The sequence below is a fragment of the Podarcis melisellensis genome, assembly GCF_964234715.1.
Source record: "Podarcis melisellensis genome assembly, chromosome: 6".
Taxonomy (NCBI): domain Eukaryota; kingdom Metazoa; phylum Chordata; class Lepidosauria; order Squamata; family Lacertidae; genus Podarcis; species Podarcis melisellensis.
In genome coordinates, this window is record NC_138538.1 from 62727853 (window position 1) to 62752676 (window position 24824).

The window sequence follows — 24824 nt, forward strand, 5'->3', positions numbered from 1 at the left end:
GCAACTGAGCGTCCTTTCGGCTTTGGCCCAGCCGCTTCATCAGCTCTGGATCTACTTGTACTTGCCCTCCGCTCTTCCCCAGTAGCATGTTGGACGCCTTCCGACCTGAGGGGCTCATCTTCCAGCGTCATAACTTTTATATGCCTGTTGTCTTTGTCCATGGAGTTTTCTTGGCAGGGATACTGGAGTGGCTTGCCGGTTCCTCCTCCAGGTGGATCACGTTTGGTCAAAACTCTCCACTATGACCTGTTCATCTTGGGTGCCCTGCTCGGCATAGTTCATAGCTTCTCTGAGTTCTTCAAGCCCCTTCGCCACGGCAAGGCAGTGATCCATGAAGGGGACAGCTGGTATTCAGCCCCCTAAAGCAGTGTCTGTGTGGAAATCACTGAAATGTCCAGGAAAATCCAGATGTATGGCAAACCATGTCTGAAGTATAGATTTTGCCGAATTTCCTTAAAAGCAGCTCAAAAACTGATTTTGCAAAGAAAAAAACAAAACAAAAAGCTCAATAACTTTTGGCAAAATAAAAAAAAAGTGCTCCACAACTTTTGTGTCCAGATTTTCACTTTTTGAAATACGGCAACACTAGGATATGACCAACGTAGGTCAGTGGGTCTGCTCTAACCTACCTGGATACAACTAATATGAACAAACTGATCATAGCAGAAGCTTTTGAGAACTATAGTCTACATACATACAAGAGTGGTGGTGGTGGTGGCTAATTGTAAGCAGTGGGCTCAGAAGCAAAGGAAATGCAGAAAAATACATGGCGAGAAAAACAGTTTATTTCCTTTGTTTTTAAGTCAAGTTTAAGAGTTAGCTACCATCAGGCCTGGTCCCAGATTGGGGGTGTGGGGCTTAGCTGCTCCCCCAGCACTCTCCCTCGGCCACTGTGGCAGGTGCCGCTGCTACAGCCGCCAACTCCCCACCCCTTGGCACCCTGGAACCGCTTGCAGCTTGTGAACTTGATTGGTGTCGGTGGCTATTTCAAAATAGAAAATGCCAGCACTGCATTTGCCTTTTTCTTTTTTTTTTTGGGGGGGGGGGAGAGACACGTGTTCAGAGAATTCAGGGAGGCAAAGGAGCCAACTCCTAGGGTCCGAGATCTCAATAAAATATTTGAGGGCAGCGGGCCCCCCACCCCAAAGTTGATGGGCAATGCCACTCAAATAGTGTGGGTCTTGTGATCGGTTATGGGGCTTACCTAGCCCCCCGCCCCCCAAATCTTTTATTCAAGTAGGGGTGTGCTGCAAGGAGGACGGGCTGTTGTTATCTTTCGTCGAAGCTGTTTGGCTCGCTGCCGATGGCAGGCACTGCACCTTCGCCCCAGGCCCCAGCCGACGGCCCCACGCCGCCCTCTCCGCTCCCCGACCCCGAGTCCACCCCGGTCGCGGCGCGACGCGCCTCCGCCGCGCGCCAATGAGGGGCCCCGGCCGGGCCAGCGCGTGGCGGGATAGGGCTGCCCCATCTCCACCCACCGCCAGGCGAGGCGACTCACTGGCCGGGCGGCTCGCCGGGGTGGAGCTTCGCCCGCCTTAAGGCAGCTGCCCCTGCCAGCCACAGGGAAGCCGGCGAGCCGCGCAGGAGAGAAAAGGCAAATCTGACCCGAGATTGCACCAGCGCTCCTCCTCGCCCTCGCCGTCGGACGTGCTCGAGCCAGCGGCATCCGCAGCAGCGACCCCAGCTCACCCCGCTCAGCCAAGAGCCCAGCGCCACAGCTCCTCCGACACCCAGGAAGGAAGGATCGCTTGCCGCCGAAATGGAGAACGCGAAGCAGAGGCACGCCGGTTTCCTGCCGCCCTTCAGGCACTTCGCCACGCAGGCCATCCACGCGGGGCAAGAGCCCGAACAATGGAAGTCCCTGGCCGTGGTGCCCCCCATCTCCCTCGCCACCACCTTCAAGCAGCAGGCGCCGGGGAAGCACAGCGTGAGTGAGGCGGATGGGGCAAGCAAGGCTTCAGAGCCGGGCATGGGGGGGGAAAGGGCAGGATTTGGAGGGAGGGCGTCCTTCTCTGTCTTCACAGAATCGTAGAATTGGAAGGGACCTCTAGGGTCATCTAGTCCAACCCCCTGCGATGCAGGAATCTTTTTGCGCCACGTGGGGCTCGAACCCAGGACCTTGAGGCCAAGAGTCCCATGCGTCTACCGACTGAGCTGTTTGCTTTAGTTAGGGGCTCTCAGAAAACAGCGCCCCCTCCCCATCGAGTCAATCGACTCTTTCTGTCTGCTCCAAGCCACACACCTGTCTGTTCTGCTCAGACGGCTCTTCAGCTTACCCATAACTCCTTTCCTTCTCGCTCAATGCGCCTAACCAAGGCTGCAGCCCAAGCTATGATTCCTCAGGAGTTAACTCCACAGACTACAACAGGGTAAGTGAGGTTAGGATTGTAGGCAGAGGCTGCGATCCTAAGGTTTTATGGCAAGTGGTAGAAAGAGGTCTTCACAGAGGTAAATCCTGTGAGTTCAGTGGCACTTACTCTCTAGTAACTGTGTACATGATTGCAGCCTCTCTCTGTGTTCTAAATATCAAAACCACACACACACACTTTATATATCTATAGATATCGATATATCTCGAGATCCTAGCTTGCAGCTTATGAAGATTTTCAGGATATGTCTGTTACTGATTCCTACGTCAAAAAGGCTAACCCGTATTGGCTAAATTGTACATTTCATTATGATAATCCTCACTGAATTGTGAAAGTCCAGCAGAAGCACCTGTTGCCTATTTATGAGGCAAGAGGATGACATCGCCTCCTTTTTGATCATTTTGCCTTACCGCTTTGCATTTTGAGGGCCAAACAAGACAATCCTGTCTCTTGTTTTTCCGCAGAGCAACTGCAGGTGTGTGATCCTGATAAGGACTTTGGCTTGTGGGGAGGACTTTGTACCACAGCCCCGGTGAAAATTGCTCTCCTCCACCTTCCTTCAAAGCTGTTGTGCTTTGTTGCATGGTTGGCACCAGTGGCAGCTTCCCTTCCAGGGCAAAGAGCGGTTCAAGAGGGAGAGATTTTAATTGGGACGGTAATATCGGGGGTGAGGTTAACCCCAGTCCTAAGCAGGCACACTCTGCTGCTAGTTTGAAACGCAAGAGACGCGTGCATTTCAGTGTGAAATTAACAGACCTAACTTTGATTCCCTTCCATCAGTTAAAGTCATTTCTATGCTTGGAAGGAGCTCTTTCATTAACTAAAGGCCAGCTCAGGATCCAAGCCAAAGTCTTCAGAAGTTGGCCTATGTCTTGCTATCCCAGAAAACCAACCTAAGGTGGCTTGTACACCTGTGGAATTGATAGTGTTTGCTCACTTCGTTATTATAGAGAATCTAGAGAGCATCTTTGCATTCTAGTGTTTTCCCTATTCTATCTTTTAAAAAAACCCCATTCTGTAGCAATGCGTGTCCAAACAGATAGTATTGTTGACACAACTGGCAGGAGAAGTGACCTGTGCTATTCCACTTGTCTGAATTACCTGTCCCACCCCTGTCTCATAAAGGTCGAAATTCTGTAATTTAGCTATTCAGAAGAGGTAGCAGTGAACTGAATAGGACTGGATTCACCCCCTTCTTTTCCATTTCCCCACCATGGTTGATGGACAGAATCTTAATCTCGCCCTGTTGGATGGTTCCTTCCTCCATTACTTTTCCACACCTTTTTTCTTAATTTGACTCCTCCAAGTACAAGTGAGCAAATGTTTAACCTTTTTAAAAACAACTTGGAATTGCTGGCAAAATAATGCACTGTCTGTTTTTGCCTTTGTCACATAGACAGACATGCTAGAATTCAAATGGGTAGTAAGTGTCGTGTGGAACCTCAGATATATTTTGGCTTTATATGATTATGGAAGAGCAAGATGCTCATGTGGAGGGGGCTACAAAGGGGGGGGGGTGCGCGTGTGCAAGCAATGGAACTCCAGATAGGAAATGTGTTGCATCTGTACTCTTTCAGTCACCAAATGACACTTCTGTGTATAAAGTACATACTGATTTCCTCTTTCTTTCTTTTTTTGCCCTTTAGGGTTTTATTTGCTTTCTTTCAAGCCCATTTTGTTCTTCTAGGTATGGCAAATTTGGTATGCTATTTGAAAACGTTTTAAAAGCAGATCCCTGATTTAGTTTTGCCCAACACATTCAATCCATGTTGAATTTCTGGATTATCATCCTAGTTGGGTTGCAAGAAAAAGCTGACTCATTTTTAACTCTGCAGATTTTTGTGGGCAGGGCCGAACAAACTCGCCTTGCTACCCTGTCCTCTGCATGACACAAGACGATATGGAAATTGCATAAGCAAGCCGGCAGCTTTCCAGAGTATTGCATTACTCATTATGTATCTTGAGTTGAAAAAAACCTGTGTGTTTTAAAAGCAATGAAACGCCACGTTTCATAAAACCAACGAAGAGTCTCATGATATCATAAAAGACTAAGTAGTTTATTTTAGCATAGTCTTTAATATGCTACAGAACTCTTAGTCCATTGTAGCAAAAACAGGTATTCTTCTGTATATTCAGTAAGATACTTAATACTTTACTAGTTGACGTACAAGAGTTTAGCCAGGCAGGAAGAGTTAAAGTACAAAACCACAAGCGGAAAATATGTACATGGCGTTCTGTTCGGAATAATTTGTTTCACTAGAAAGCATTGTTTTCTCCCCCACTCCAAGGCTGGCCAGCTTGGATTCCTAATTTGTCATTTTCCCATATATTCAGACTTTCAAGTAATCAGTTGTAAGGCAAGAAGGCACTGTAACTATAATACAGTCTTACCTCTGTCTAAGAACAGTCCTTTTAACGATCAATTGGGGCAATGCAGGAAGCTGGCTGTGGTGGAAAACTCTGAAGATGATTCAATTGCCTGTGGTTTTGGTCTGCTCTTGCAGTTCTCACCTACCTGCATTTCATGACCCTGCCAAGGAAACAAATTTGTATGAAATTCATAAGCCATTTTAGTTTTATGATTAGTGGACAGAAAAGGAGGCAATTGAACATTAAGGTCATTGGTTCTGCTCCTGCTCCAGATGTTCTCCAGATGTTAGTCTACATATCCCATTATCAGCTAGAGGTGATGGAAGCTGGAATCCCAACAACATCTGGAGTTCCTCATCCTTGCTCCGAAGAGAATGGATCTGCTTGGCTTGTGTGATAACCTGGAAGACAAACTGCTTCCTTAGCAGTTTCACTTCTGCCGCATTTAGAAATCTTCCCCTTACTCCCGTCTTGGCCCTGAGCTCCATATATCTGGATTATCCCCCCTTCCAGTCACATAACTCTGACTTGCAGTCTAGGTCTTGTTTCAGTTCCCCATTCCAAGACCTCCTGTCCACTCTAGGAACACGGAAAGCTGCCTTCTACTGGGTCATTCTGTCTAGCTCAGTTTTGCCTACCCTGACTGGCAAGCTCTCTGGGATTTCAGACGGAGACCATTCCCAGCCTATGCTGGAAATCAAACTTTGGACTTTTGTGCAATGCAAAGTCCAAGGCTACAGTTATTATAGCATTAATTGCAGGGCATGCAAGGTGCCTTACAAAACACAGGAGATGCAGCCTTGGGCCTTGTTTTTGCATCAAGGTGTGTTCTCTGCATCCTCTTCCTCCTGTATCCTCATCCTTCTCCTTTCTCTGGTCCCTCCCCCCCCCCCATTTTATACCTACAACAGAATTGTAGTAGGAATGTGTGCTTTTTGAAATAAATCCTCCATTAGCTCTGCTAATGTTCCGAAGAGCAAACATTTCAAATGAGCCTTGCCATGGGAAATGCAGGTCTTATAAATTGTCAGACTGTCACGTGCTGCTTCCACAACCTGTCTTTGAGCCAAATGATTGTTTGATTTTGCTTTCATCCCAGCTGTCTGCCAACAGTATGGAAATTTCTTTCGGGAGAAAACTCAAGTGGCTGCCATAGGAAGCCTAGCTGCAAAGAAGGATTGGGGGCGTCTGTACCTTTAGTTGTTGTTTAGAACTGTTAAAGGTGCAGGAGCCCTGGGACTTGCGACTTGACTGTGTTGAAACAGTAGATTGCAAGATTTAATCTGTTTTCATGATTTGAGTTTCATATAACATGTTGCTTTTTTCAAGGAAGATGGTAATAAAGGCAAATGGAAGGAAATTGATGGAAACATTTTCAGGATTTCACAAAAAAATCTAAGAGGCCACTTTCTTTCTCTTTTGAATTGACTTGTCCTCCTTTGGTGCATAGATTCCAAGCATCAAGATTTTCTCACCTTGTACTGTCAATTCCACTGCAACATATCTTCCAACCTCATCCTTGAAGATCATTTTGGGACTGAATTTCTCTTTAACATAAACGCCTCTTTTTTTAACCTTATCTGAAGAAATAAATTCCTGGCTTAATTTTGTATTTTGCAGAATTTTCCTGTGGGTTCTTATTGCAGGTGCACATTATAAATAATTTGATCTCTAATAATTTGATCAACTATTGATGTATATTTACCTTATTTTATTTTATTTTTGTTCTCTTTCATAGGGCTTTGAATATAGCCGCTGTGGAAATCCAACCCGCGATTCCATGGAAAAGGCCGTGGCAGCACTGGATGGTGCCAAGTATTGTAAGCTGTCAATATTTTCATTACAAAAAAACGATGATTGTCTTTGGCTAACAGTACACATAAGGTGCAACAGTAGTGTCTTGGAAAAGAGACAAAAAGGGAAGCTATTGGTTTTTGGTTAGCTCTGATTCTGGTATCATGCTATGCAACAATGCAGCTATATCTTTGTATTTTATCTATTTAATCAAACCTGGATAAATTACTTTTGGCCACGTTATTAAGGCATTTCCTAATCCACATTTTCAGGTGTGGAATGCTTGGAGTTTGACACGGCTCATAACATAAATGTCCACAATCATCTCCATAACGTAGTGGTTTTTTTCTAGATTCTTGGAATTATGGGTAACTTTAATGGTTCTAGATAAAATTGTTGTTACCTATTGTGTCAAAGCCCCATATCTAATCCACACACACACACACACACAGGTGTTCACAGTAAGCTCTCCTTTGAAAGCGACTTAAGTGTTCAGAGACACATACCTGCCACAAAGCTGAAATACATTGAAGAATTCATTTGTTCACTTGTCAGATGTTCTTTGTTTATTTCTTTTTCCCGTTAGGTTTATCCTATGCGTCTGGGTTAGCAGCTACGGTGAACATTGCACACTTGCTGAAGGCAGGAGATACTGTTGTTTGCACAGACGATGTCTATGGGGGTGAGTGCTGTACTTGCATATGGCAGGTCTTAACTGTCCTAGATGTAATCTCAGGGTTGTAATCCAGAAGCGTTTCAAAGATCATTAACCTGAGCCTGCACACTTAGGTCTTTCACTTCAGCACTGAGGATGGCTTGAAAGTCAGCAGTAATAACAGGTCAGACACCACAGGTGTGACTTATTATCTTAATTAATACTTCTTAGACAGAGCCAGTTGACACATCCGGCAGTGAGGCACTAACTGGTGTTCACACATTTGTGATTTAGCCCTCAGTCACATGCCAAATAAAACTTCCATTATGGACCCATCATAAGCCTTGCTAGTGTTTCCTGGGCATAATAATAGTTTTATTCCTGGGCATAATAATAGCACTAACTAGTCCTCTGTTACACATGGATTTGATGCACCTATCCTGCCCTTGAAATTAATAGATTTTTCTGCTCTTTCTTTAGTTTTCCAAAATCTTTAGATTGGTTTTCTTTCACGCAATACGTTGGTTCATCATAGTTGATCTGAACTTGCTAAGAAGCTTTTTGCTTTTTTAAAAACACTTAAAAAATTCAAACCTATGCCCTATTGGATTTTATTTTCTACATTGTCCATTTCGCAAAGTATGGCTTGCACCATCCTTTCCCAAACTAGTACCCTTCATATGTTTTTTGGACTGCAGTTCCCATCATCCCTGACCATTGCCAGTGCTGGCTGGGGCTGATGGGAACTGGAGTCCAAAATATCTAGAAGCCACCAAGTTGGGTTTGGCCAACTTTAGATGCTATTGTAGCATACAACCCTGAATCTGTCTCTCTTCCTTCAGCTCCCAGTACAGTGGTACCTCGCAAGACGAAATTAATTTGTTCTGCGAGTTTTTTCGTCTTGCAAATTTTTCGTCTTGCGAAGCATGGATGCACCCTGGTATTAACGGTTTTAAGAAAAAGGAAACAAACTCGCAAGACGTTTTCGTCTTGCGAAGCAAGCCCATAGGGAAATTCGTCTTGTGAAGCAACTCAAAAAACGAAAAACTCTTTCATCTTGCGAGTTTTTCGTCTTACGAGGCATTCGTCTTGCAAGGTACCACTGTACCAGGTTCCTTGACTTCCACCTGACACAGAGTTCTCAACCCCAGTTGTCCTGAGACACAGTGGACTACATTACACTTTCTAGATGTTGTCCCATGTAGCTGTGTCCAGGAATTGGATCAGCTCTAGCGAGTTGCCTACCATTATTTGCATTATGAGTTATAAACCACTGATAATTACTGATTATCACCTAAGGCAGTGTTTTCCCTTTGAAATAAAGTGGTGTCACTGCTGTGTGTTAGGATAATGTGAATAATGCTTTAATGTGGCTAAGGTAAAGGAACCCCTGACCATTAGGTCCGGGTCATGTGGCCAGCATGACTAAAGCTGCTTCTGGCGAACCAGAGCAGCGCACGGAAACGCTGTTTACCTTCCCGCCGGAGCGGTGCCTATTTATCTACTTGCACTTTGATGGGCTTTCAAACTGCTAGGTGGGCAGGATCTGGGACAGAGTAACAGGAGCTCACCCCGTCACAGGGATTTGAACCACCGACCTTCTGCTCGGCAAGCCCTAGGCTCAGTGGTTGTCACAAGGTTTTCCTCTGCTGAACTTTAACACATACTCTTGGACTAACTGGAGGCGCCGGGTCAAGTCTCAACTGAGTCTCTGCTGCATGAGTAGGAGCTCTAATGATCAAATTACCCTGATAAAAATGCTCAACCTATGAAAATATCTGCCAACTTTTATCAGTAAAAGACTCCGGGAGCTGTTGGGTGGACTTTTAAACCTCCCCTCCCTTTCAAAGCTACTTAAATCAACTTTGAACCACCTCCCTTGAAAAGCCCATAAAGCTGTGGGCTGGATAAAATAGCCCTATTTATTTCCGAGTACGAAGATGGTACTTACAAGACACATACTCTTTAAAAAACAAATACCTCGTAGGCAATAAATAGGAGTTGCAGACATTTACTGTATGATTTCACTGGGTGAAAGGTGGAAATTCCTTACCCAGAATCTCTGTGCTGTTGACTGTGCAGCTACTGGTGCATCAGCTTTCTGGGAGGACAGCCAAAGATAGCTTTAGGGGTAAGCAAAACAGGTATCCATTACCATAACTAAAAGCGAGGGGTAATCTAGGAATGATTCTCCTTGTGACTGGGCCTCTCACATAGCAGTACGAGCAGAGAAACATGTTTTCCACAAAAGCGGAAGAGGGCATGGCTAGATCAACACCATCAGCCAAATGTTTCCTTCTGTCATTTGATATCTCTGATTGTGCCAGTTTTATTCCTAGGAGCAATTAGAAGTCAAATAGGGTAGGATTGAAGTCTAGCGTGATAACAGGAAGGGGGATTTATGTAACCTCTACCACTTCGAAATTATCTGTTAAGCAAATTTGTTAGCTAGGGAAACAAATATTCTTTCTAGGAATACTTAATGAAATCTAGAAGACAGGCAAAGTAGAGAAGTCGACATTCTTTGTTTAGACCAGTGTGGCTTGATAAAAGGATTCCAACCACGTTTGTTATGTTTACTGAACTTTCAGAAAAGAAGAGGTGTGGGTTGCAACCCTGAGCATTTCACCAAGGAATTGATCCTGGCAAGATTTATTTCTTGATTTATTTGATGAAGAGGCCACCTTAGAACAGAAAACGCTATTTACACATCTATTTTGAGACCAAAAGGCAGGCTGCAGACATATTAATAACAAAAATATTTAGGATTGGGTTGCAAATCTGCTTACCTTGGAAGTGAGACCCCTGGAAACCAGTGGGGCTTGCTGTCAATGCTACTCTGAACACAACTGTCGTTAAATGTCCTACCTTGTGTTGGTCCTTTCTTTGTCCTGGTTTCCATTGCTTTCACCTTTAATTAATTAAATGTGGGTCTTTTCAAATCCTAGGTACCAATAGGTATTTCCGAAGTATAGCATCAGAGATGGGCCTGAAAACTATTTTTGTTGACTGCACCAAACTGGAAAACCTCAAGGCTGCAATTACACCAGAGACCAAGGTAACGGAGGAATGCTCATAAAACAGTGTTTTCAACATGCCTGGGATGACTTTATTATATCAAGCCTCCTCGGTTTACAAGGGCCTGGGAGTGACTGCAGATGTGTAGGAGAGGGAAATATTAAAGTGATAATACTACAGATCACTTATATACTGACAGTGTTGGAGCAAACTCTTCTTTGCTTTAAGAGGCAAACACAACTGTATATCATGTAGCTGTCACTCCTGATCTCTGGCAAGTGCCTGGTGGGCATTTGCCAATGTAAGCAGGAATGGTGTAAGTAATATGAAGATTATTTTTTGAAAACATTATTGGGTATGATAGGAATTGGAGCAGGATCGCTTGGATCTTGTCTATCCCCTCATGACAGCTTGGGTGATTGCCATTGGAATTCATTTGATGAACAAAACATGCATGATTGGATCCTCAATTCTGGCAACAACAAGATGGTCATTGGATACAACCCAGGGAGTATTCTGGGTTGGTTCCAGACACTTGAGGCTAGTACAGCTCACATCCAAATGGCTGCAGGTGAAATTGAAAAGCAGGTTTGATGCCCAGGATTTAAAGTCTGGCAGTTATTTCTATGGAGCCAATTGCGATTAATCAATATGGAATAGTGAATGTGCCACAACTACAGAAAAATGTGTTCTGTGGTGGGGTGGGTGGGTGTGCACACACGCATGGGTGTGTAAGCAAAAGACAAGCTCAGATTCTAACATATATGATAGCCTTTCCGTTCAGTGTTTCCTTGAAACGTAGAAGAGAAAGGCAAGTTATTGGTGATATCAACAAAATAATATACACTTCTGTTTCATTTCATAACTTTTACTGACTGTCTGTCTTCCCAATAAACAGCTTGTCTGGATTGAAACTCCCTCAAATCCAACGCTGAAAGTTGTTGATATTCAAGGTTGTGCTGACATTGTCCATAAGCGTAAAGGCGTTATTCTTGCAGTAGACAATACTTTCATGTCTGCATATTTCCAGGTAAGCTGATTTCCCAGTGCAGTCCCAGTGCTTCATGCATATAGTAATTTTTTCCTTCTCAGAAACGGTGTCACAGGAGGGAACTAGCAGTGATGAACTCTTCTGTGTTAAAGTGGTGCTGAATTCTGGATATGTGGTTGACTTTTCCAGGGTGCGTAGGCATTTCATGGCTCTTCCACATAACATGAAACAGCATGAGACCACATTTTCTGGCATGTAAACCTACTCAACAGGGGACATAAAGTTAATCTGGTAGATAGAGGGATATGTTTCTTGTTTTCTAGAGCAAGCTGCAGCATAGTTCTGTGCATGTTTACTCAGATGTAAGCCCCACTGTGTTCAGTGAGATTTACACCCAAGCAGATGTATTTTGGTTTCCCTTGTCACTGATCTGATAAGAAGATGTGTGGATGGTGGGGTGGAAATTCCGTAATTTTATGAGGAGTATTGGCTTTTTATTGATGATCCACTGATCTTTCGTTTCTTTAATGGAATAACATATTTTTCCTGTTCTTAGTAGATGAATACTCCTTTCAAAGCGATAAACTAATTATATATTTTATCTGTTAATACAGATAAATAGCTAACCTTCAAGGGGCTCCAGTTAGGCTTACATGGTTCTCTGGCTCTCCTTGTTAGCTTCACAACAACCCCGTGAATTAGCTTAGTAAGAGACTGTGGTTAGACCTGAGTGCACTTAGTAGCTAAGTGGGGATTTTAAACCTGGTTTTCCAGGTCCTAGTCAAGAACTCTAACCACAACACCACACTAGCAGCTCTTGAAGTTATCTTCAAATTAGCCATGTGCTGGAGTTCTTGTCTCCCATCAGTATCAGATCTCCCTCCCCCTCTTGCTGTATATCTATTGAGGAAGTGAAGGTGTCCAGTTACCAGCCTAGCTAACATTTCTTCTGTGGCTATACTGAGAGGAGCTGCATTGCACTGGTATCTCTGTAGTGTTATATGGCAGGTATTAATAAGTAATGGCTTTAGCAATTCAATGGCCCCAGAGTTGCTGTGTCAACAACCAGACCTGTGGTGTGGAATATTCAACATACTGGGGAACTGCATAGTGAAATGCTGGAGTCTGCTGCCATACGCACTGCAAGGACTTCACAGCACAAAGAGAAAATGTTTCAGCTCACTAGCTTCAAAAGCAACAGAAAGGTCATTGCTAGTACATTACGCCAAGTTCATGCAGTGTTTCTGTTACTGGTTTTGAGAAGTTGCAAAGCGTTCCTAGTTCAACAAGTAATTGGACTAACATGTTCCTTCTAAAATTTAATTTATACCTTGTACATGAAGTCCAGCAACCACGACCAAAAGATAAATAAAAGAACAATAACCTAGATATTGACCTAGCCATCTAACCATATAGTTTAGCACCACTAATGTAAAGCCACTAATAACACAAAATTATCCACAAGAAAGGAGAAACTGGTATGATAGAGTAAGAGGGAGAAAACGTTATCGATTTAAGAAAAAAATGAAGCAAACATCTCTTTGATTCATTAACTTAACAGTAATGTTCATACTGGTTTTTTAAACAGTTGCATATGGTTGCACTTGATTGTGTACTTTTAATTCCAATTCATGCCAATACATGCACCATATTTCTGTGAAGGTACCAACCATCTGTCGTCCTTCCCTTACCTAAGTTAGTGAACCTGATCATACACAGGACGCCCCAAATTCCTGATAGCCGTTGAAAACCTATTTGTATTTTCAGGCCTGCTTCCAGGTTGGTTGAGGGCCTCAGGGTTGGAAGGGCCCCTTGAGCTGCATTAGAGGCAATGACACTTACTTCTGAGTAAGCATGCCCAGGAATTGCACCGGGAAGAAAGAAAATACAGGGTTTAACTATGAAGGCGCAGAGTCTGTAATTTAGTAACCTGTTTGAAAACAGGAAGAGCTGTCATGGTTAATAATAATAAAGCTACACTGAGACAGTGCTTGGGGAAAATACAAGGGTGGTAAAATTGAAGGCCTTTATTCCATGGAATTAGAAGCCTGATGGTGACGTGGGTCTATAATCTAGCCCCATTCTCCTTTACTAATCCTCCATGACCAAACATTCCAAATAGATTAGCTGATATAATAGAGGGAAGCATTGTCCAATTGTCCAATTTCCAGTGTGCCAGAAGCAGAGGATAGAAAAGAAGAGATGCTATGACAGTTACAGTATTTCTTGGGGAAGAATGCAATATTATTATTGTTATTATTTATTATTAGTTTAGGTTAGACCCTAATGGTTGGCTAAAACCAGTTGTTCCACATTCATTCCCTATGAGAATTAGGGCAAAGAAAGAAAGAATACTCGCAAGAAGATACTTTAGCATTAGTCATCTTGTTTAAGAAACCCATATCCAGTTATGTAGTTCCCAATGAACAGGGATATGCAGTGTAAAATTCCTACAGCTTCTGTTTACAGATAATAAAGCAGTACTTTTTAATTCTGAATTCATGTGTTTATTTTGTTGTTTCAGCGTCCTTTATCTTTAGGAGCAGACATCTGCATGTACTCGGCAACCAAGTACATGAATGGTAAGCGCCTGAGTGTTGTTGCAGAAAACTTCCATGTTATATTGATATTTACCAATCCGACATTACAAACAGTCAAGGCTACCAGACCTAAAAGGCATTCTGTTGTTTCTTTCTACTTTCAAGTTTTTATTTTCTTCATGCCACTTTGAGGGGGGTGGGAAGGTTGATTTACAGTAGTGCCCATAATGCATCTGCCCATCTTCTAAACACAGTAGATGTACACAATGGTTATTGTCTAGACTGGTTTCCCTTCTGAGGACTTTGTTTGATATTAGTTTAACAACTCCACAAGGCAAACTGTATTGAATATATACTTGCTCAACAAGGAGCTCTTTCGTTTGAAGTCTTTCTGCGTTTTCTTTTTTCTTCTTCAATTTTTTTTTATTTTCAAAAATTCAAAACAACACAAACAAACATACATACATCCTATTTAAATCTTGGTAACATTATTAAGTGACTTCCTCGTATCACCTTGGTTGAATTTCATTATATATCATTTTAACATTTTTCCAAAATCGATTTTCTCAAAAAATTAACTTGATCACTTAACATCTTTCATTCTTTCTAATTTGACTTTAAACATCATAAATCTTATCCTTACATATTTGAATCCTAAGCCTGTCTATTATTTGCAAGCTTTTCCAATTAAGTTATCTTAACATATTTAATTAAATCATCTTTAAATATCATCTATTCTTCCTGGTACTCCTCCTCCTTCTGGTCACGGACTCTTCCAGTCAGGTGACTGGTGAAGTCTTTCTGCATTTTCATTCTTGCCCCGGGGTAGAAAATCTTCCTCAAATGTTTGAAAAACTCATTGTGTCCAACTAAAAATTGCACTGTACAGGTCTGAAAGGAATCGTTTTGAGGTGCTGAGGGGCTTTGCCACTGAGCATTAGGGTCCTATCTGGTGCAGGTCTCTTTCCAAAGTACTCACCATCAAGGTTGCAAAGGCAGCAGAGGGATAATCAGTTTTTGGCTTCAAAATAAGCCACTCAAGGAAGATGGTACTACTAAGAAGAAGCAGGGTGTCATGCTTTGCAAGAGAAATGCCCTCTCAAGAAAAGGCTGCCTGGAACCCTCACCTCTGCCATTTAGGTTTCAGAAAAAGGCATTTCCTCACTTTTAAGAACAAACTGCTAATGTAAGCATTTTTAAAGCTTGGGCCGTTTTCATTTGAATGGGCTGTTGTTTTTTAGTTTCTTTTTTGTGTTTGCTTTATTGTTTTTTATCATTTAAAAGGTGCTGTAGTTTCTAACCATGTGGTTAAATGCCTAGTGGGCATAGATCTATGTTGACATGAAGGCTATAAATTGGGTATAATTAATTACACAGGAAGCACGTAGAATGAAAGCAGAGGAAACAGCTACAATTTTATGTCTGACTTCTCTACTTAAAGAGGGCTAATTTGCCATTTTTCTTCTGCCTCCTTGTTTCTTCAGGTCACAGTGATGTTGTAATGGGACTGGTTTCTGTCAATGACGATAATCTCCATGAGAGACTCAGATTTTTACAATATTGTGAGTACACAAAAAGATGTGATGAATGCAGGTTTCTGATACCTGCCTACTTCAGAACTGCATTTCTGCGGTAGTCATTTGTTTTACGCACGTTTATGTGACTTATTGTTAAAAAGCCTCCCACAAAAAAAGATTTTGTGCAGCCTTTTTTACCACCCCACTTTCCTTGGGAGCAAAGAGATTCATTCTGACACCATAAACCAGTTGGCTCTCATGGGAAATTTGAAATTGCAGGGCTGAAGTCATGTTTCAGGCCTTACTAAGGCCTTCAGTGGCCATACATGAATTAAGACTGAGATGTTGTGTTTCCTCACTTGAGGCCTCTGACTAAAATCTACGGCTTGAGCTGGAACAGTTGGTGCCTGAGATACAAGTGGTGCTGCTGTCTAGTCCATTATCTATCAGGCCTGCCCAAGCCTGAAGGTTCATGCTTCCTGTTAAATGGAGGGCCTATAGTTATATATCACTCAATGTAGTGGATAGATTATTTAATTTGGGCCCTGGAAATCTAGATCAAAATCTCACAAAATCTTGAAGCTCGCTGGATACCTCTCAATTTAACCTTTCTCAGAGTTGCTGTAAGGATGCATACATTACCTCAAGGGCCTTGGAAAAGCAATGTGATAAAAAATTTAATATTATTGTTTCCTTCTTTGCCTAAATTAAAAACCACATCATTTTGCTAGGCTATGTCTCAGATCCTGAATTTGAGGTTCCTGTTTTAAAACTCAGAAGCCTTAATAGCTGCAATGCCACCTGAATGCTATATTTTTGATTAAAACTGTTGGGGTTTGGGCTTCTGTACTGAACATATGTCTATACTTTGATGAGCCAGCAGTATTGTCTTGCTGAGTTCCTCCTTATACTTTTCCCCAATGGGGCTGAAAAGCCTATTCAGCAATAAAGCCATTAGCAAAGAGGTTTATCTCTGTGTTTCTTTTTTCCCTTTTCTAGCTCTTGGAGCAGTTCCATCACCTTTTGACTGCTACCTTTGCAACCGAGGTTTAAAGACATTGCAAATCCGCATGAAACAACATTTCCACAATGCGCTGACAATTGCCAAATACCTTGAGTCAGATCCAAGAGTTGAGAAAGTCCTCTTCCCTGGTAAGTTGGCTTTGCAGAACCTGGCAGGGGATATAAGCTCTTGCAAAAAAGTGCCGCTGGCTGTAATTGGAGCGAGGAGAGAAGCAAAAGAATCTGCATGACTAAGTGGACTCTTCCAGCCCAGTAACCCTGAAGACTCAAATGACTGATAAAGGGTGGAAACAATAAGTGCTTGTGAATGACTTGTTCCATATCTGCCTAGGGCACAGTTTGTTATTTGAATTTCCCTGCCATGCTCTCAATTTCTTCCTCTCTCACATATGTTCACAATCTTTACATGGTTCAGCTGGCTTATGTCTTTACACACACTCATCCCAGGCAAGCCATTCAAAATCCTAGTCTTCTCATGCATTATCCTTTCGTAAAGCTGAAACACATGTAGAAGATGGAGAGGTATTGAACTGTAGGCCCAGCCCCTGATGATGTGTCCCTTGCGGCTCCCACGACCTCTGTGGACACCTTGAAAGAGGTGGCAGCTGTCCCTTGGAATATGCCATCATCATGGGATCAGGGGTTGTAACAGCAGGTCCTTGCTCCACCTTATGGAAGTGAACCTTGCAGAGAGACTTGCATAATGCAGTTTATATAACTTTTGTAACCACAATTCTTTTATTTTTGACAAACAGCATTTTCAAACTTAACTCGCTTGGAACCATAGTACATTTTATGCCTTGGACTAGCGACTTCATATTTTAATAGATGGTGTGTGTTTGAAAGTAACAATAACCTAAATCTGGATGCTCTGAATAATGCATAACTCGTTTCAGGATTGCCGTCACACCCGCAGTACGAGCTGATGCAACGCCAGTGCACAGGCTGCCCAGGAATGATCTCCTTTTACATTAAAGGAAACCTTGAAAATGCCTCCACATTTCTCAAAAACTTAAAGGTAAGAAAGAGGCCTGATTTGCATTGCTTTTGAAAGAGGAACGCTCCCCGCCCCTCCCTTGTCAGGATATGGATGCTGTAAAAGACTTCCCAATATGCTTCTTCCCTTAAAGCGTCTCCACCCCCATCGTTCTACCCAGACACTGAGGTCCAGCACCGAAGGCCTTCTGGTGGTTCCCGCACTGCAAGAAGCCAAGTTACAGGGAACCAGGCAGAGGGCCTTCTCGGTAGTGGCACCCGCCCTGCAGAACGCCCTCCCACCAGATGTCAAAGAGAACAACTACCAGACTTTTAGAAGACATCTGAAGGCAGCCCTGTTTGGGGAAGCTTTTAATGTTTGATGTATTACAGTATTTTAATATTTTTTTGGAAGCCGCCCAGAGTGGCTGGGGAAGCCCAGCCAGATGGGCGGGGTATAAATAATAAATTATTATTATTATTATTATTAAAGGAAGCTTTAAAGGACGGGCTGTCCCCAAATGTAAATAACCAACCTTGTTATGAAAAGTGGCACTAATGACAGGGAAGGAAAATGAGTATTTTAGAAATGATGTGTTCATTCAGGCAACTGCTGCTTGCCTAAGATATCACGTAGTGCCACCCAGGGCCAGCCAACTCTCCTGTCTGGAATTCTGGAAGCAGGGGAGCCCTTGCTTATGTAACACTGGCCTGGTGTTTTGAAATGCCTGGCATTAGTGCTGAGTCCTCAGAAGACGCTTGTCAAATCAGTGCCTCATCCGCATGTATCACTGGAAAAGTATGCTGCTGCAAAGACTGCTGTGCAGTCATTTCTCCTGAATTTCTGCCAGCGGCGTATCGTTCATCTTGGCTTGCGCCCGCTGGCTGCAAACAGGCATACTTTGGTTTCACCAAAAGTTGGCACCTAAATTAACAACAACGAATGAGCCAAGAGCTTTACTGTACTTCAACAACAACTGAAGATATAAACATCCCACAAACTAGGGCTGGCTAGCTTTCCCCTCCCTGCTCATAAAATGATCAATCTGATGACCAGGGAGGGGGCGCAGTCTGTATCCCCATCAGGCACCGGGCTGGGCAGATAGGTTTAAATTACTACCCTGCAGTGCTATGTCTAATTAATACCTTTTTGCCGCTTCTACAAAAATTATTGGGGTCTTGCTGAGGAGGGCAGATTGGGCACCCCAAACCAGGAGGTAGCCACGCAGTCCATAAACAACTAACAGGAAAGTCCTAATCCACCTTCTGGGGACAGGTGGTAATATGTTTATCACAGTCATTTACCCCCATATTGCTTTAATTCTATCCCTGGCTGCTATAAACCAACCAAGCAAGAGGAGAATCGTATATCACTCCCAGAAAATGCTCAAACACAGGTTTTTGGAGAGTCTCTAGGGAACAGAAATTTCACAGAAGTTCCTGAGAAAGCCTGTTGTTCCCCTGATTTTTTGATTTATTTATATTTGCTCCTAGGTGGAAAACCTGAAAAGCTTTTCCTGGCCTGTATCTGAGATTGCCATGGCACAAAGAGACAAACGTGGTCTCTGGGGCTGATGGGAGTTGTAGTCACCAGCTTGGCCAAGGCTGCTTATGCAATTACTATTAGTTAACTAGCGGGTAGGGAGTTGTGCTCACCCCCTTTGGAATCCTGGGAGCTCAGGGGCCCATAGGATTTAATAGGGCAGGGCTGCTGAATACAGTGCTGCCTTCTCTTCTTGCCATCCTTCCACAGGGCAGCAATTCAGTGCAGGCTTGGCAGCTGCAGTCTCTTTCCCATGCCCTAGTACAGGCTTGCGGGAGAAGCCATATTTTGCCACAAAGATCTCCGTGTCATGCAGAAAGGAAGGCACATTCTGGCACCTGCCATTGGCCAGGGGACGAAGGCCACTAGGAAGCTGCTCCCCTTCGCTCCCAGGAACAAGTTTGCTTCTACTCCTCTCAGCCCCAGCTGACTAGAGAGCTGACAGCAGCAGACTCTGCCCTTATTTGTAAAGGGACCGAGTTTCAAGTGAAAAGTTGAATGAATGAATGCTGGAATATAATGCTCTGTGTTCTTCTTCTCTGTTTTAGCTTTTTACGCTGGCTGAAAGTCTAGGAGGATATGAAAGCCTGGCAGAGCATCCGTAAGTGAAGTTAATCTGAAATCTCTGTTGGAATCAACTATATCCTTGTTTTATTTTAAATCTGTCTAATACTTTATACGATTCAGACAAATGAACGCAATAATAATTTGGCCACAATGGCCAAATACTGTACTTTATCCCACCTTTCTTTCAGTGAAGGGAGATTTATTTTATGTAGTAAATAAACATTACTTATGAATTGTTTATCTGTAGGGCTGATCCTACAATGTAGTTGAAAACAAAAACTTTTTGTTAAGGTTAAATTTAAGGTTAGGTTAAACTTAATTTTAAAGGCCTAAAATTTGTTCGTGAATAAATTATATTCCTCCCAGTGTCTTTTAGCCACCAAGCATTACTGACATAAGCTATAGTGGTCTCATTTCTCTTTTTTGCGCCCCTAAAAGGTGGATAACCAATTTTAATTTTACCTTATTTATTTTTACTGCCATCATATCATTTTGCCCTCATCTCTTCTTGTTGTTACCTATAAAATATCCCGCTAGCAAATTTGTCCTCTGAAAATACTAAAACCAGTGAGAATTCTTATTACCTTGGAGGATGGCAGTATTTTACTACAGTAAACAAGATGGGAAGTATTTTTAAATTTCTTTTGCTATTTTAAAGTCCTTATTAGTATCCAATTTCAAGCCATCTGCCACTACTCAGCCCATAATATATCTATCCCAGATCCTTAACCAGTTTAGATGTTTAAAGAAAATCATCTTGGCATGAACAGTTCTACTGTTTTTATTCCTCCATAATATGCCGTGTAGCGGTACTCTAATCAATGCTTTCTCAAATAATGAACTGGCAATCTGCTGTTTTAAGCTGTGTACAGAGGAGGGCATGCTTGGTACAGGAAACTGCTGAAGAGCCTATGACTTTGTAAAAGTGTGTATTTTAACGATAGACATGGTACAGATTGGAAGCGTCACTTTATCACTTCTAAATTACTGCACCTTTCAAATTACAGGAGTTTGGTGTTAGCATTTCTTTGCCTCTTAGGAAGATTTATAGCCAGGAAAAATGACAAGGGTAGTGAACACAATCTTTTTCCTGGATGTCATCCTGTGGCCATATCAAACCCTCTGGTTAACAAGATTGGCCTGTCCAAATTGGATAGAATCACTGCAGGTTCTGATGCCACTGTAGATATAATTGTACGTTTTAATTTTGGAAGTCCCTGTGAGACCTAGATGTGATGGAAAAGGTTCATTAAAAAATAAAATAAAGATAAAGTAACACTGCAAGCTGGACATAAAGGTAAAGGTAAAGGTACCCCTGCCCGTACGGGCCAGTCTTGACAGACTCTGGGGTTGTGCGCCCATCTCACTTAAGAGGCCAGGGGGCCAGCGCTGTCCGGAGACACTTCCGGGTCACATGGCCAGTGTGACATCGCTGCTCTGGCGAGCCAGAGCTGCACACGGAAACGCCGTTTACCTTCCCGCTAGAAAGCGGTCCCTATTTATCTACTTGCACCCGGAGGTGCTTTCGAACTGCTAGGTTGGCAGGCGCTGGGACCGAGCAGCGGGAGCGCACCCCGCAGCAGGGATTCGAACCGCCGACCTTTCGATCGGCAAGTCCTAGGCGCTGAGGCTTTAACCCACAGCGCCACCTGTGTCCCGCAAGCTGGACATAGCTAGTTCTGAATCTCTTGGCAGGGCCTCTCATTTATCAGGGAAATCCACATTTGTTTCTGGGTCTTTCTAAAGGTAAAGGTAAAGGTACCCCTGCCCGTACGGGCCAGTCTTGACAGACTCTGGGGTTGTGCACCCATCTCACTTAAGAGGCCAGGGGCCAGCGCTGTCCAGAGACACTTCCGGGTCACGTGGCCAGCGTGACATCGCTGCTCTGGCGAGCCAGAGCTGCACACGAAAACACCGTTTACCTTCCCGCTAGTAAGCGGTCCCTATTTATCTACTTGCACCCGGGGGTGCTTTCGAACTGCTAGGTTGGCAGGCGCTGGGACCAAGCAACGGGAGTGCACCCCGCTGCGGGGATTCGAACCGCCGACCTTTCGATCGGCAAGCCCTAGGCGCTGAGGCTTTTACCCACAGCGCCACCCGCGTCCCCTGGGTCTTTCTAGACCACCACAAAAGCCAATAAGATGCCACATAGTGGAGCGGCAAAGGTTCTGCTGACAAGACACACCAGTAACTTTTAGGGTCTCGGTAGGATTGAATATGTTTACTGTTGTCCTTGGAAGCTTTCTTGCTCCGTTCTGTCCAAATGTAACTTTTCCTGTCCAGGGCTGAGCTCTGGGAAAAGCTGAGCTTTGCTAAACAAGAACTTTATGGCAGAAGGATGAAATTGCTTCTGAAAGCAAGTGTATGGTATCAGTTGACCAACCATCATTACCTCCACCCCAAATAATGTTGCCAAGAAAACACCCCAGCATAATAATAATAATAATAATAATAATAATAATAATAATAATAGTAATAAATTTATTATTTATACCCCGCCCATCTGACTGGGTTTCCCTAGCCACTCTGGCTGGCTCCCAACAGAATATAATAATAACAAAGCAATAAAACATCAAACATTACAAACTTCCCTAAGCTGATGTCTTCCAAATGTCAGATAGTTCTTTATTTCCTTGACATCTGATGGGAGGGCGTTCCACAGGGCAGGCGCCACTACCGAGAAGGCCCTCTGCCTAGTTTCCTGACTGCCATCTAGGAAACTGCTTGCTACTAGCATAGCAGTTCCACAGCCTTCAGGAAGGTGTCACTATCCCAGAGCACTTGACATGGATTTGAGGCCGTAGTCTAGCATGATCTTAGCGCTCACTTGATGAGGATCAGAGATCTGTCTCTTAAAGGGAATACATTGGGATTTTGCCCATGGGTTGATAGCTGCCTCTCTGCTGCCTCTGTGCAATTCTTTTTAACTGTTGCATCTGGAATGACAGACCAACCCTCCAACATTACTGGGTTGCCCCAGCCAATCTGGGCAGCTTCCAACATATATAATAAACACAGTAAAACTGTAAAAAAAAACCTTCCTTATTCAGGATTGCTTGGGAGTCAGATATTTCCATACCCTCCAACATTTCTGCAGTGAAAATAGATATATCCTAAGGAAAAGCAGGACATTCCGGGATCAAATCAGAAACCATGATGGCTTCTCTAAATCAGGTACATCCCTGGAAAACGGGGACACTTGGAGGGTCTGACAGACTATCTGTTCTTGTTTAGTGCCATCATGACTCATGCCTCAGTCCCAAAGGCAGACAGAGAAGTCCTTGGGATCTCGGATACGTTAATCCGCATGTCTGTCGGTTTAGAAGACTCGGAAGACTTGTTAGAAGATCTGGACCAAGCTTTGAAGGCCGCGGTAAGTGATTTCAGTTACGGAGAAATGTAGGGGTATGTTTTTGCTTTTTACCTCCCCCCATTGCTTTAGAAGTCAATAGTAATTCTGATGAACCCGGGGGGGCATCTACATCAGTCACCACTGCACTTACTTCCAGAGGGGAGCTCTTTTGCACTTCTGTTCTGCTCAGAATAGGAGCAAGGTGGGTGTCCAGTCCTGGAAATCAATGAAATTTGGTCATGTTTAAGGGGACACCCTCAGTGTAAGAGAGACTGAGCCAGTGCAAACAAGGAACTGAGCAGGAAGAGCAAATTGTCTCTAGTACAATTATGGATTTCTGAGGGGATATTTACTAGACCTGTTGCAGGTGCCATAGGACTCATGCCTACCAAGCATGAGAACTTGACAAAAAGGGATTACCTGAGTGATAATGGCACTGAAGATTAGCTTTAGGCTAAATGACTGACAAAAAGCATGCTGAATTTTACTGACAACTACAGTCTTTTGCAAAGCGAGCAAGATGCCTTTGTCTGCTGACTTCCTCCTTTTTCTGCCAGATTCTTTTTCCTTTAACATAGTTAAAGAAAAAGGCAGCTGGGAGTTTGGATGAGTAGCATAGTGTGTTCCAATATGACTCTGGTCTGCAATTAAGTTGAGTCATTTAAAGAACAATAGCGCTTTAATTTCTCTTGCTTTCTCTTGCCACAGATTCCCGATTACAGAATTTATAACTAGGAGTCTTGACATCACATTTAATTCCTGCACACCTGTAATACAAATGAACTGGATGATCAGCTGCTCATGAACTTCCATTGGATTAGATTTCCTGCTGAAAATGGAAAAGTTGATTTTTTGACGCCCGGAAAGGAAGCCTAGAATACTTGTTGACTCCACAACCCCCTTCCCCCCCCCCCCCAGAAGTGTCTTCCGAAGTCATTTCCTCATTGTCTGGTTCCTTTGATTTAAAAACAAAAAGAAAGCCATATTTCTTGACAGCAGTAGTTCCCAGGTGACCGTGGTCCACACTCAGGAAGATTGTGCCCAATCACACATATTTATATTTAAATATAAATATATTTAAATTAGTGTGGCATAATAGCTAAAAGACTGTGCTGTAAATCAGGAAGTCCCTGGTCTGAATCTTGCCTTAGGATAGGGTTACCAGACGTCCCCGGTTCCTGGGGATTGTCCCCGGATTTGCAAATCTGTTCCCAGGAAACATGGCAGCCTCAGCAGCTCAGAGCCAGCCTGGTAGCACAGTTGGCTCTGGCTAGCTTCAGGAGCTGCTCGCTGCCATGGTGCCCGCCATTTTTCCTCGCTGAAAGTCCCCATATGATGTATCTTGTGTGCAACAGTTTTTAAAAACTGTGCATTTATGTTTCACAGGGTGCAAAAATAGGGCTTTGCACCTTTATACAATATGCATGTGTGCTTGGGCCCAGGGTCTTTTGCCTCACCATCCCCACTACTGACTCCCTGTTGCTACTCAGCTTCAAAAAAAATAAGTGTCCCCAGATTCATTGAAAAAAAAATCTGGTAACCATACCTTAGGGAAGCCAGTCTCTCTCAGCCTCAGTTTCCCCCCATCCACAATACTGGGTTATTGTAGGGATCACAACTAGCTAATGTTTATGAAGTGCTCTGAAGTCTTGAAATGGCTATGCCAATATTATTATACTTGATTATTTTGATAGAAAATTGCCATTATGCCAGCATACTTGGTTGTTTCTTGTCACTGTTATACATGCTGCTGATTTATTTTATTGTTTTTAAATGTTAATAACCGACTTGGAAAAAAGACTGCTGCATATACCAAGTGTGGATTTTAGATTGGTTCCCACTGTTTTTCTCCTGTGCAATATTGGAAAATGAAGCAAAAAAATCAATTGCATGGCACCCTATGCATTAGGTTTTTATCTAAAATAAATAAATATTGAATTTGCTTTGGTTTCTGCTTTTAATTTCTGTTAATATAGATCTAATCAAACTCTACAATCCTATGATTCCATAACCATCTTTTAGTTACATTTTTGTGGTTCTAGTTTTTTTACATTCAAGATTTTTTTCCATAAAAGACATGAATTTCATCGTCATTTGCACTGTTTTTATC

At 43.1% G+C, this 24824-nt stretch overlaps 1 protein-coding gene across 1 annotated transcript; it reads left to right on the forward strand.

Moving 5' to 3' along the window:
- The first annotated feature begins 1546 nt into the window (after positions 1-1546).
- CTH (cystathionine gamma-lyase) lies at positions 1547-24656 on the forward strand. Its single transcript, XM_081916134.1, has 12 exons — positions 1547-1927; positions 6478-6559; positions 7120-7215; positions 10137-10246; positions 11105-11236; positions 13722-13779; positions 15222-15299; positions 16254-16406; positions 17174-17295; positions 19344-19396; positions 22597-22735; positions 23423-24656. Exons 1-12 carry the CDS (start codon positions 1760-1762, stop codon positions 23447-23449), a joined length of 1218 nt encoding a protein of 405 aa, XP_081772260.1. The 5' UTR covers positions 1547-1759; the 3' UTR covers positions 23450-24656.
- The last annotated feature ends 168 nt before the right edge of the window (positions 24657-24824 follow it).

Bases quoted from the DNA above. Each gene is read 5' to 3' on its own strand.
- CTH (XM_081916134.1), top strand. From the start codon at position 1,760: ATGGAGAACGCGAAGCAGAGGCACGCCGGTTTCCTGCCGCCCTTCAGG. The intron at 7,216-10,136 runs GTGAGTGCTGTA...TTCAAATCCTAG, and splicing joins CACAGACGATGTCTATGGGG to GTACCAATAGGTATTTCCGA. The intron at 16,407-17,173 runs GTAAGTTGGCTT...AACTCGTTTCAG, and splicing joins TGAGAAAGTCCTCTTCCCTG to GATTGCCGTCACACCCGCAG.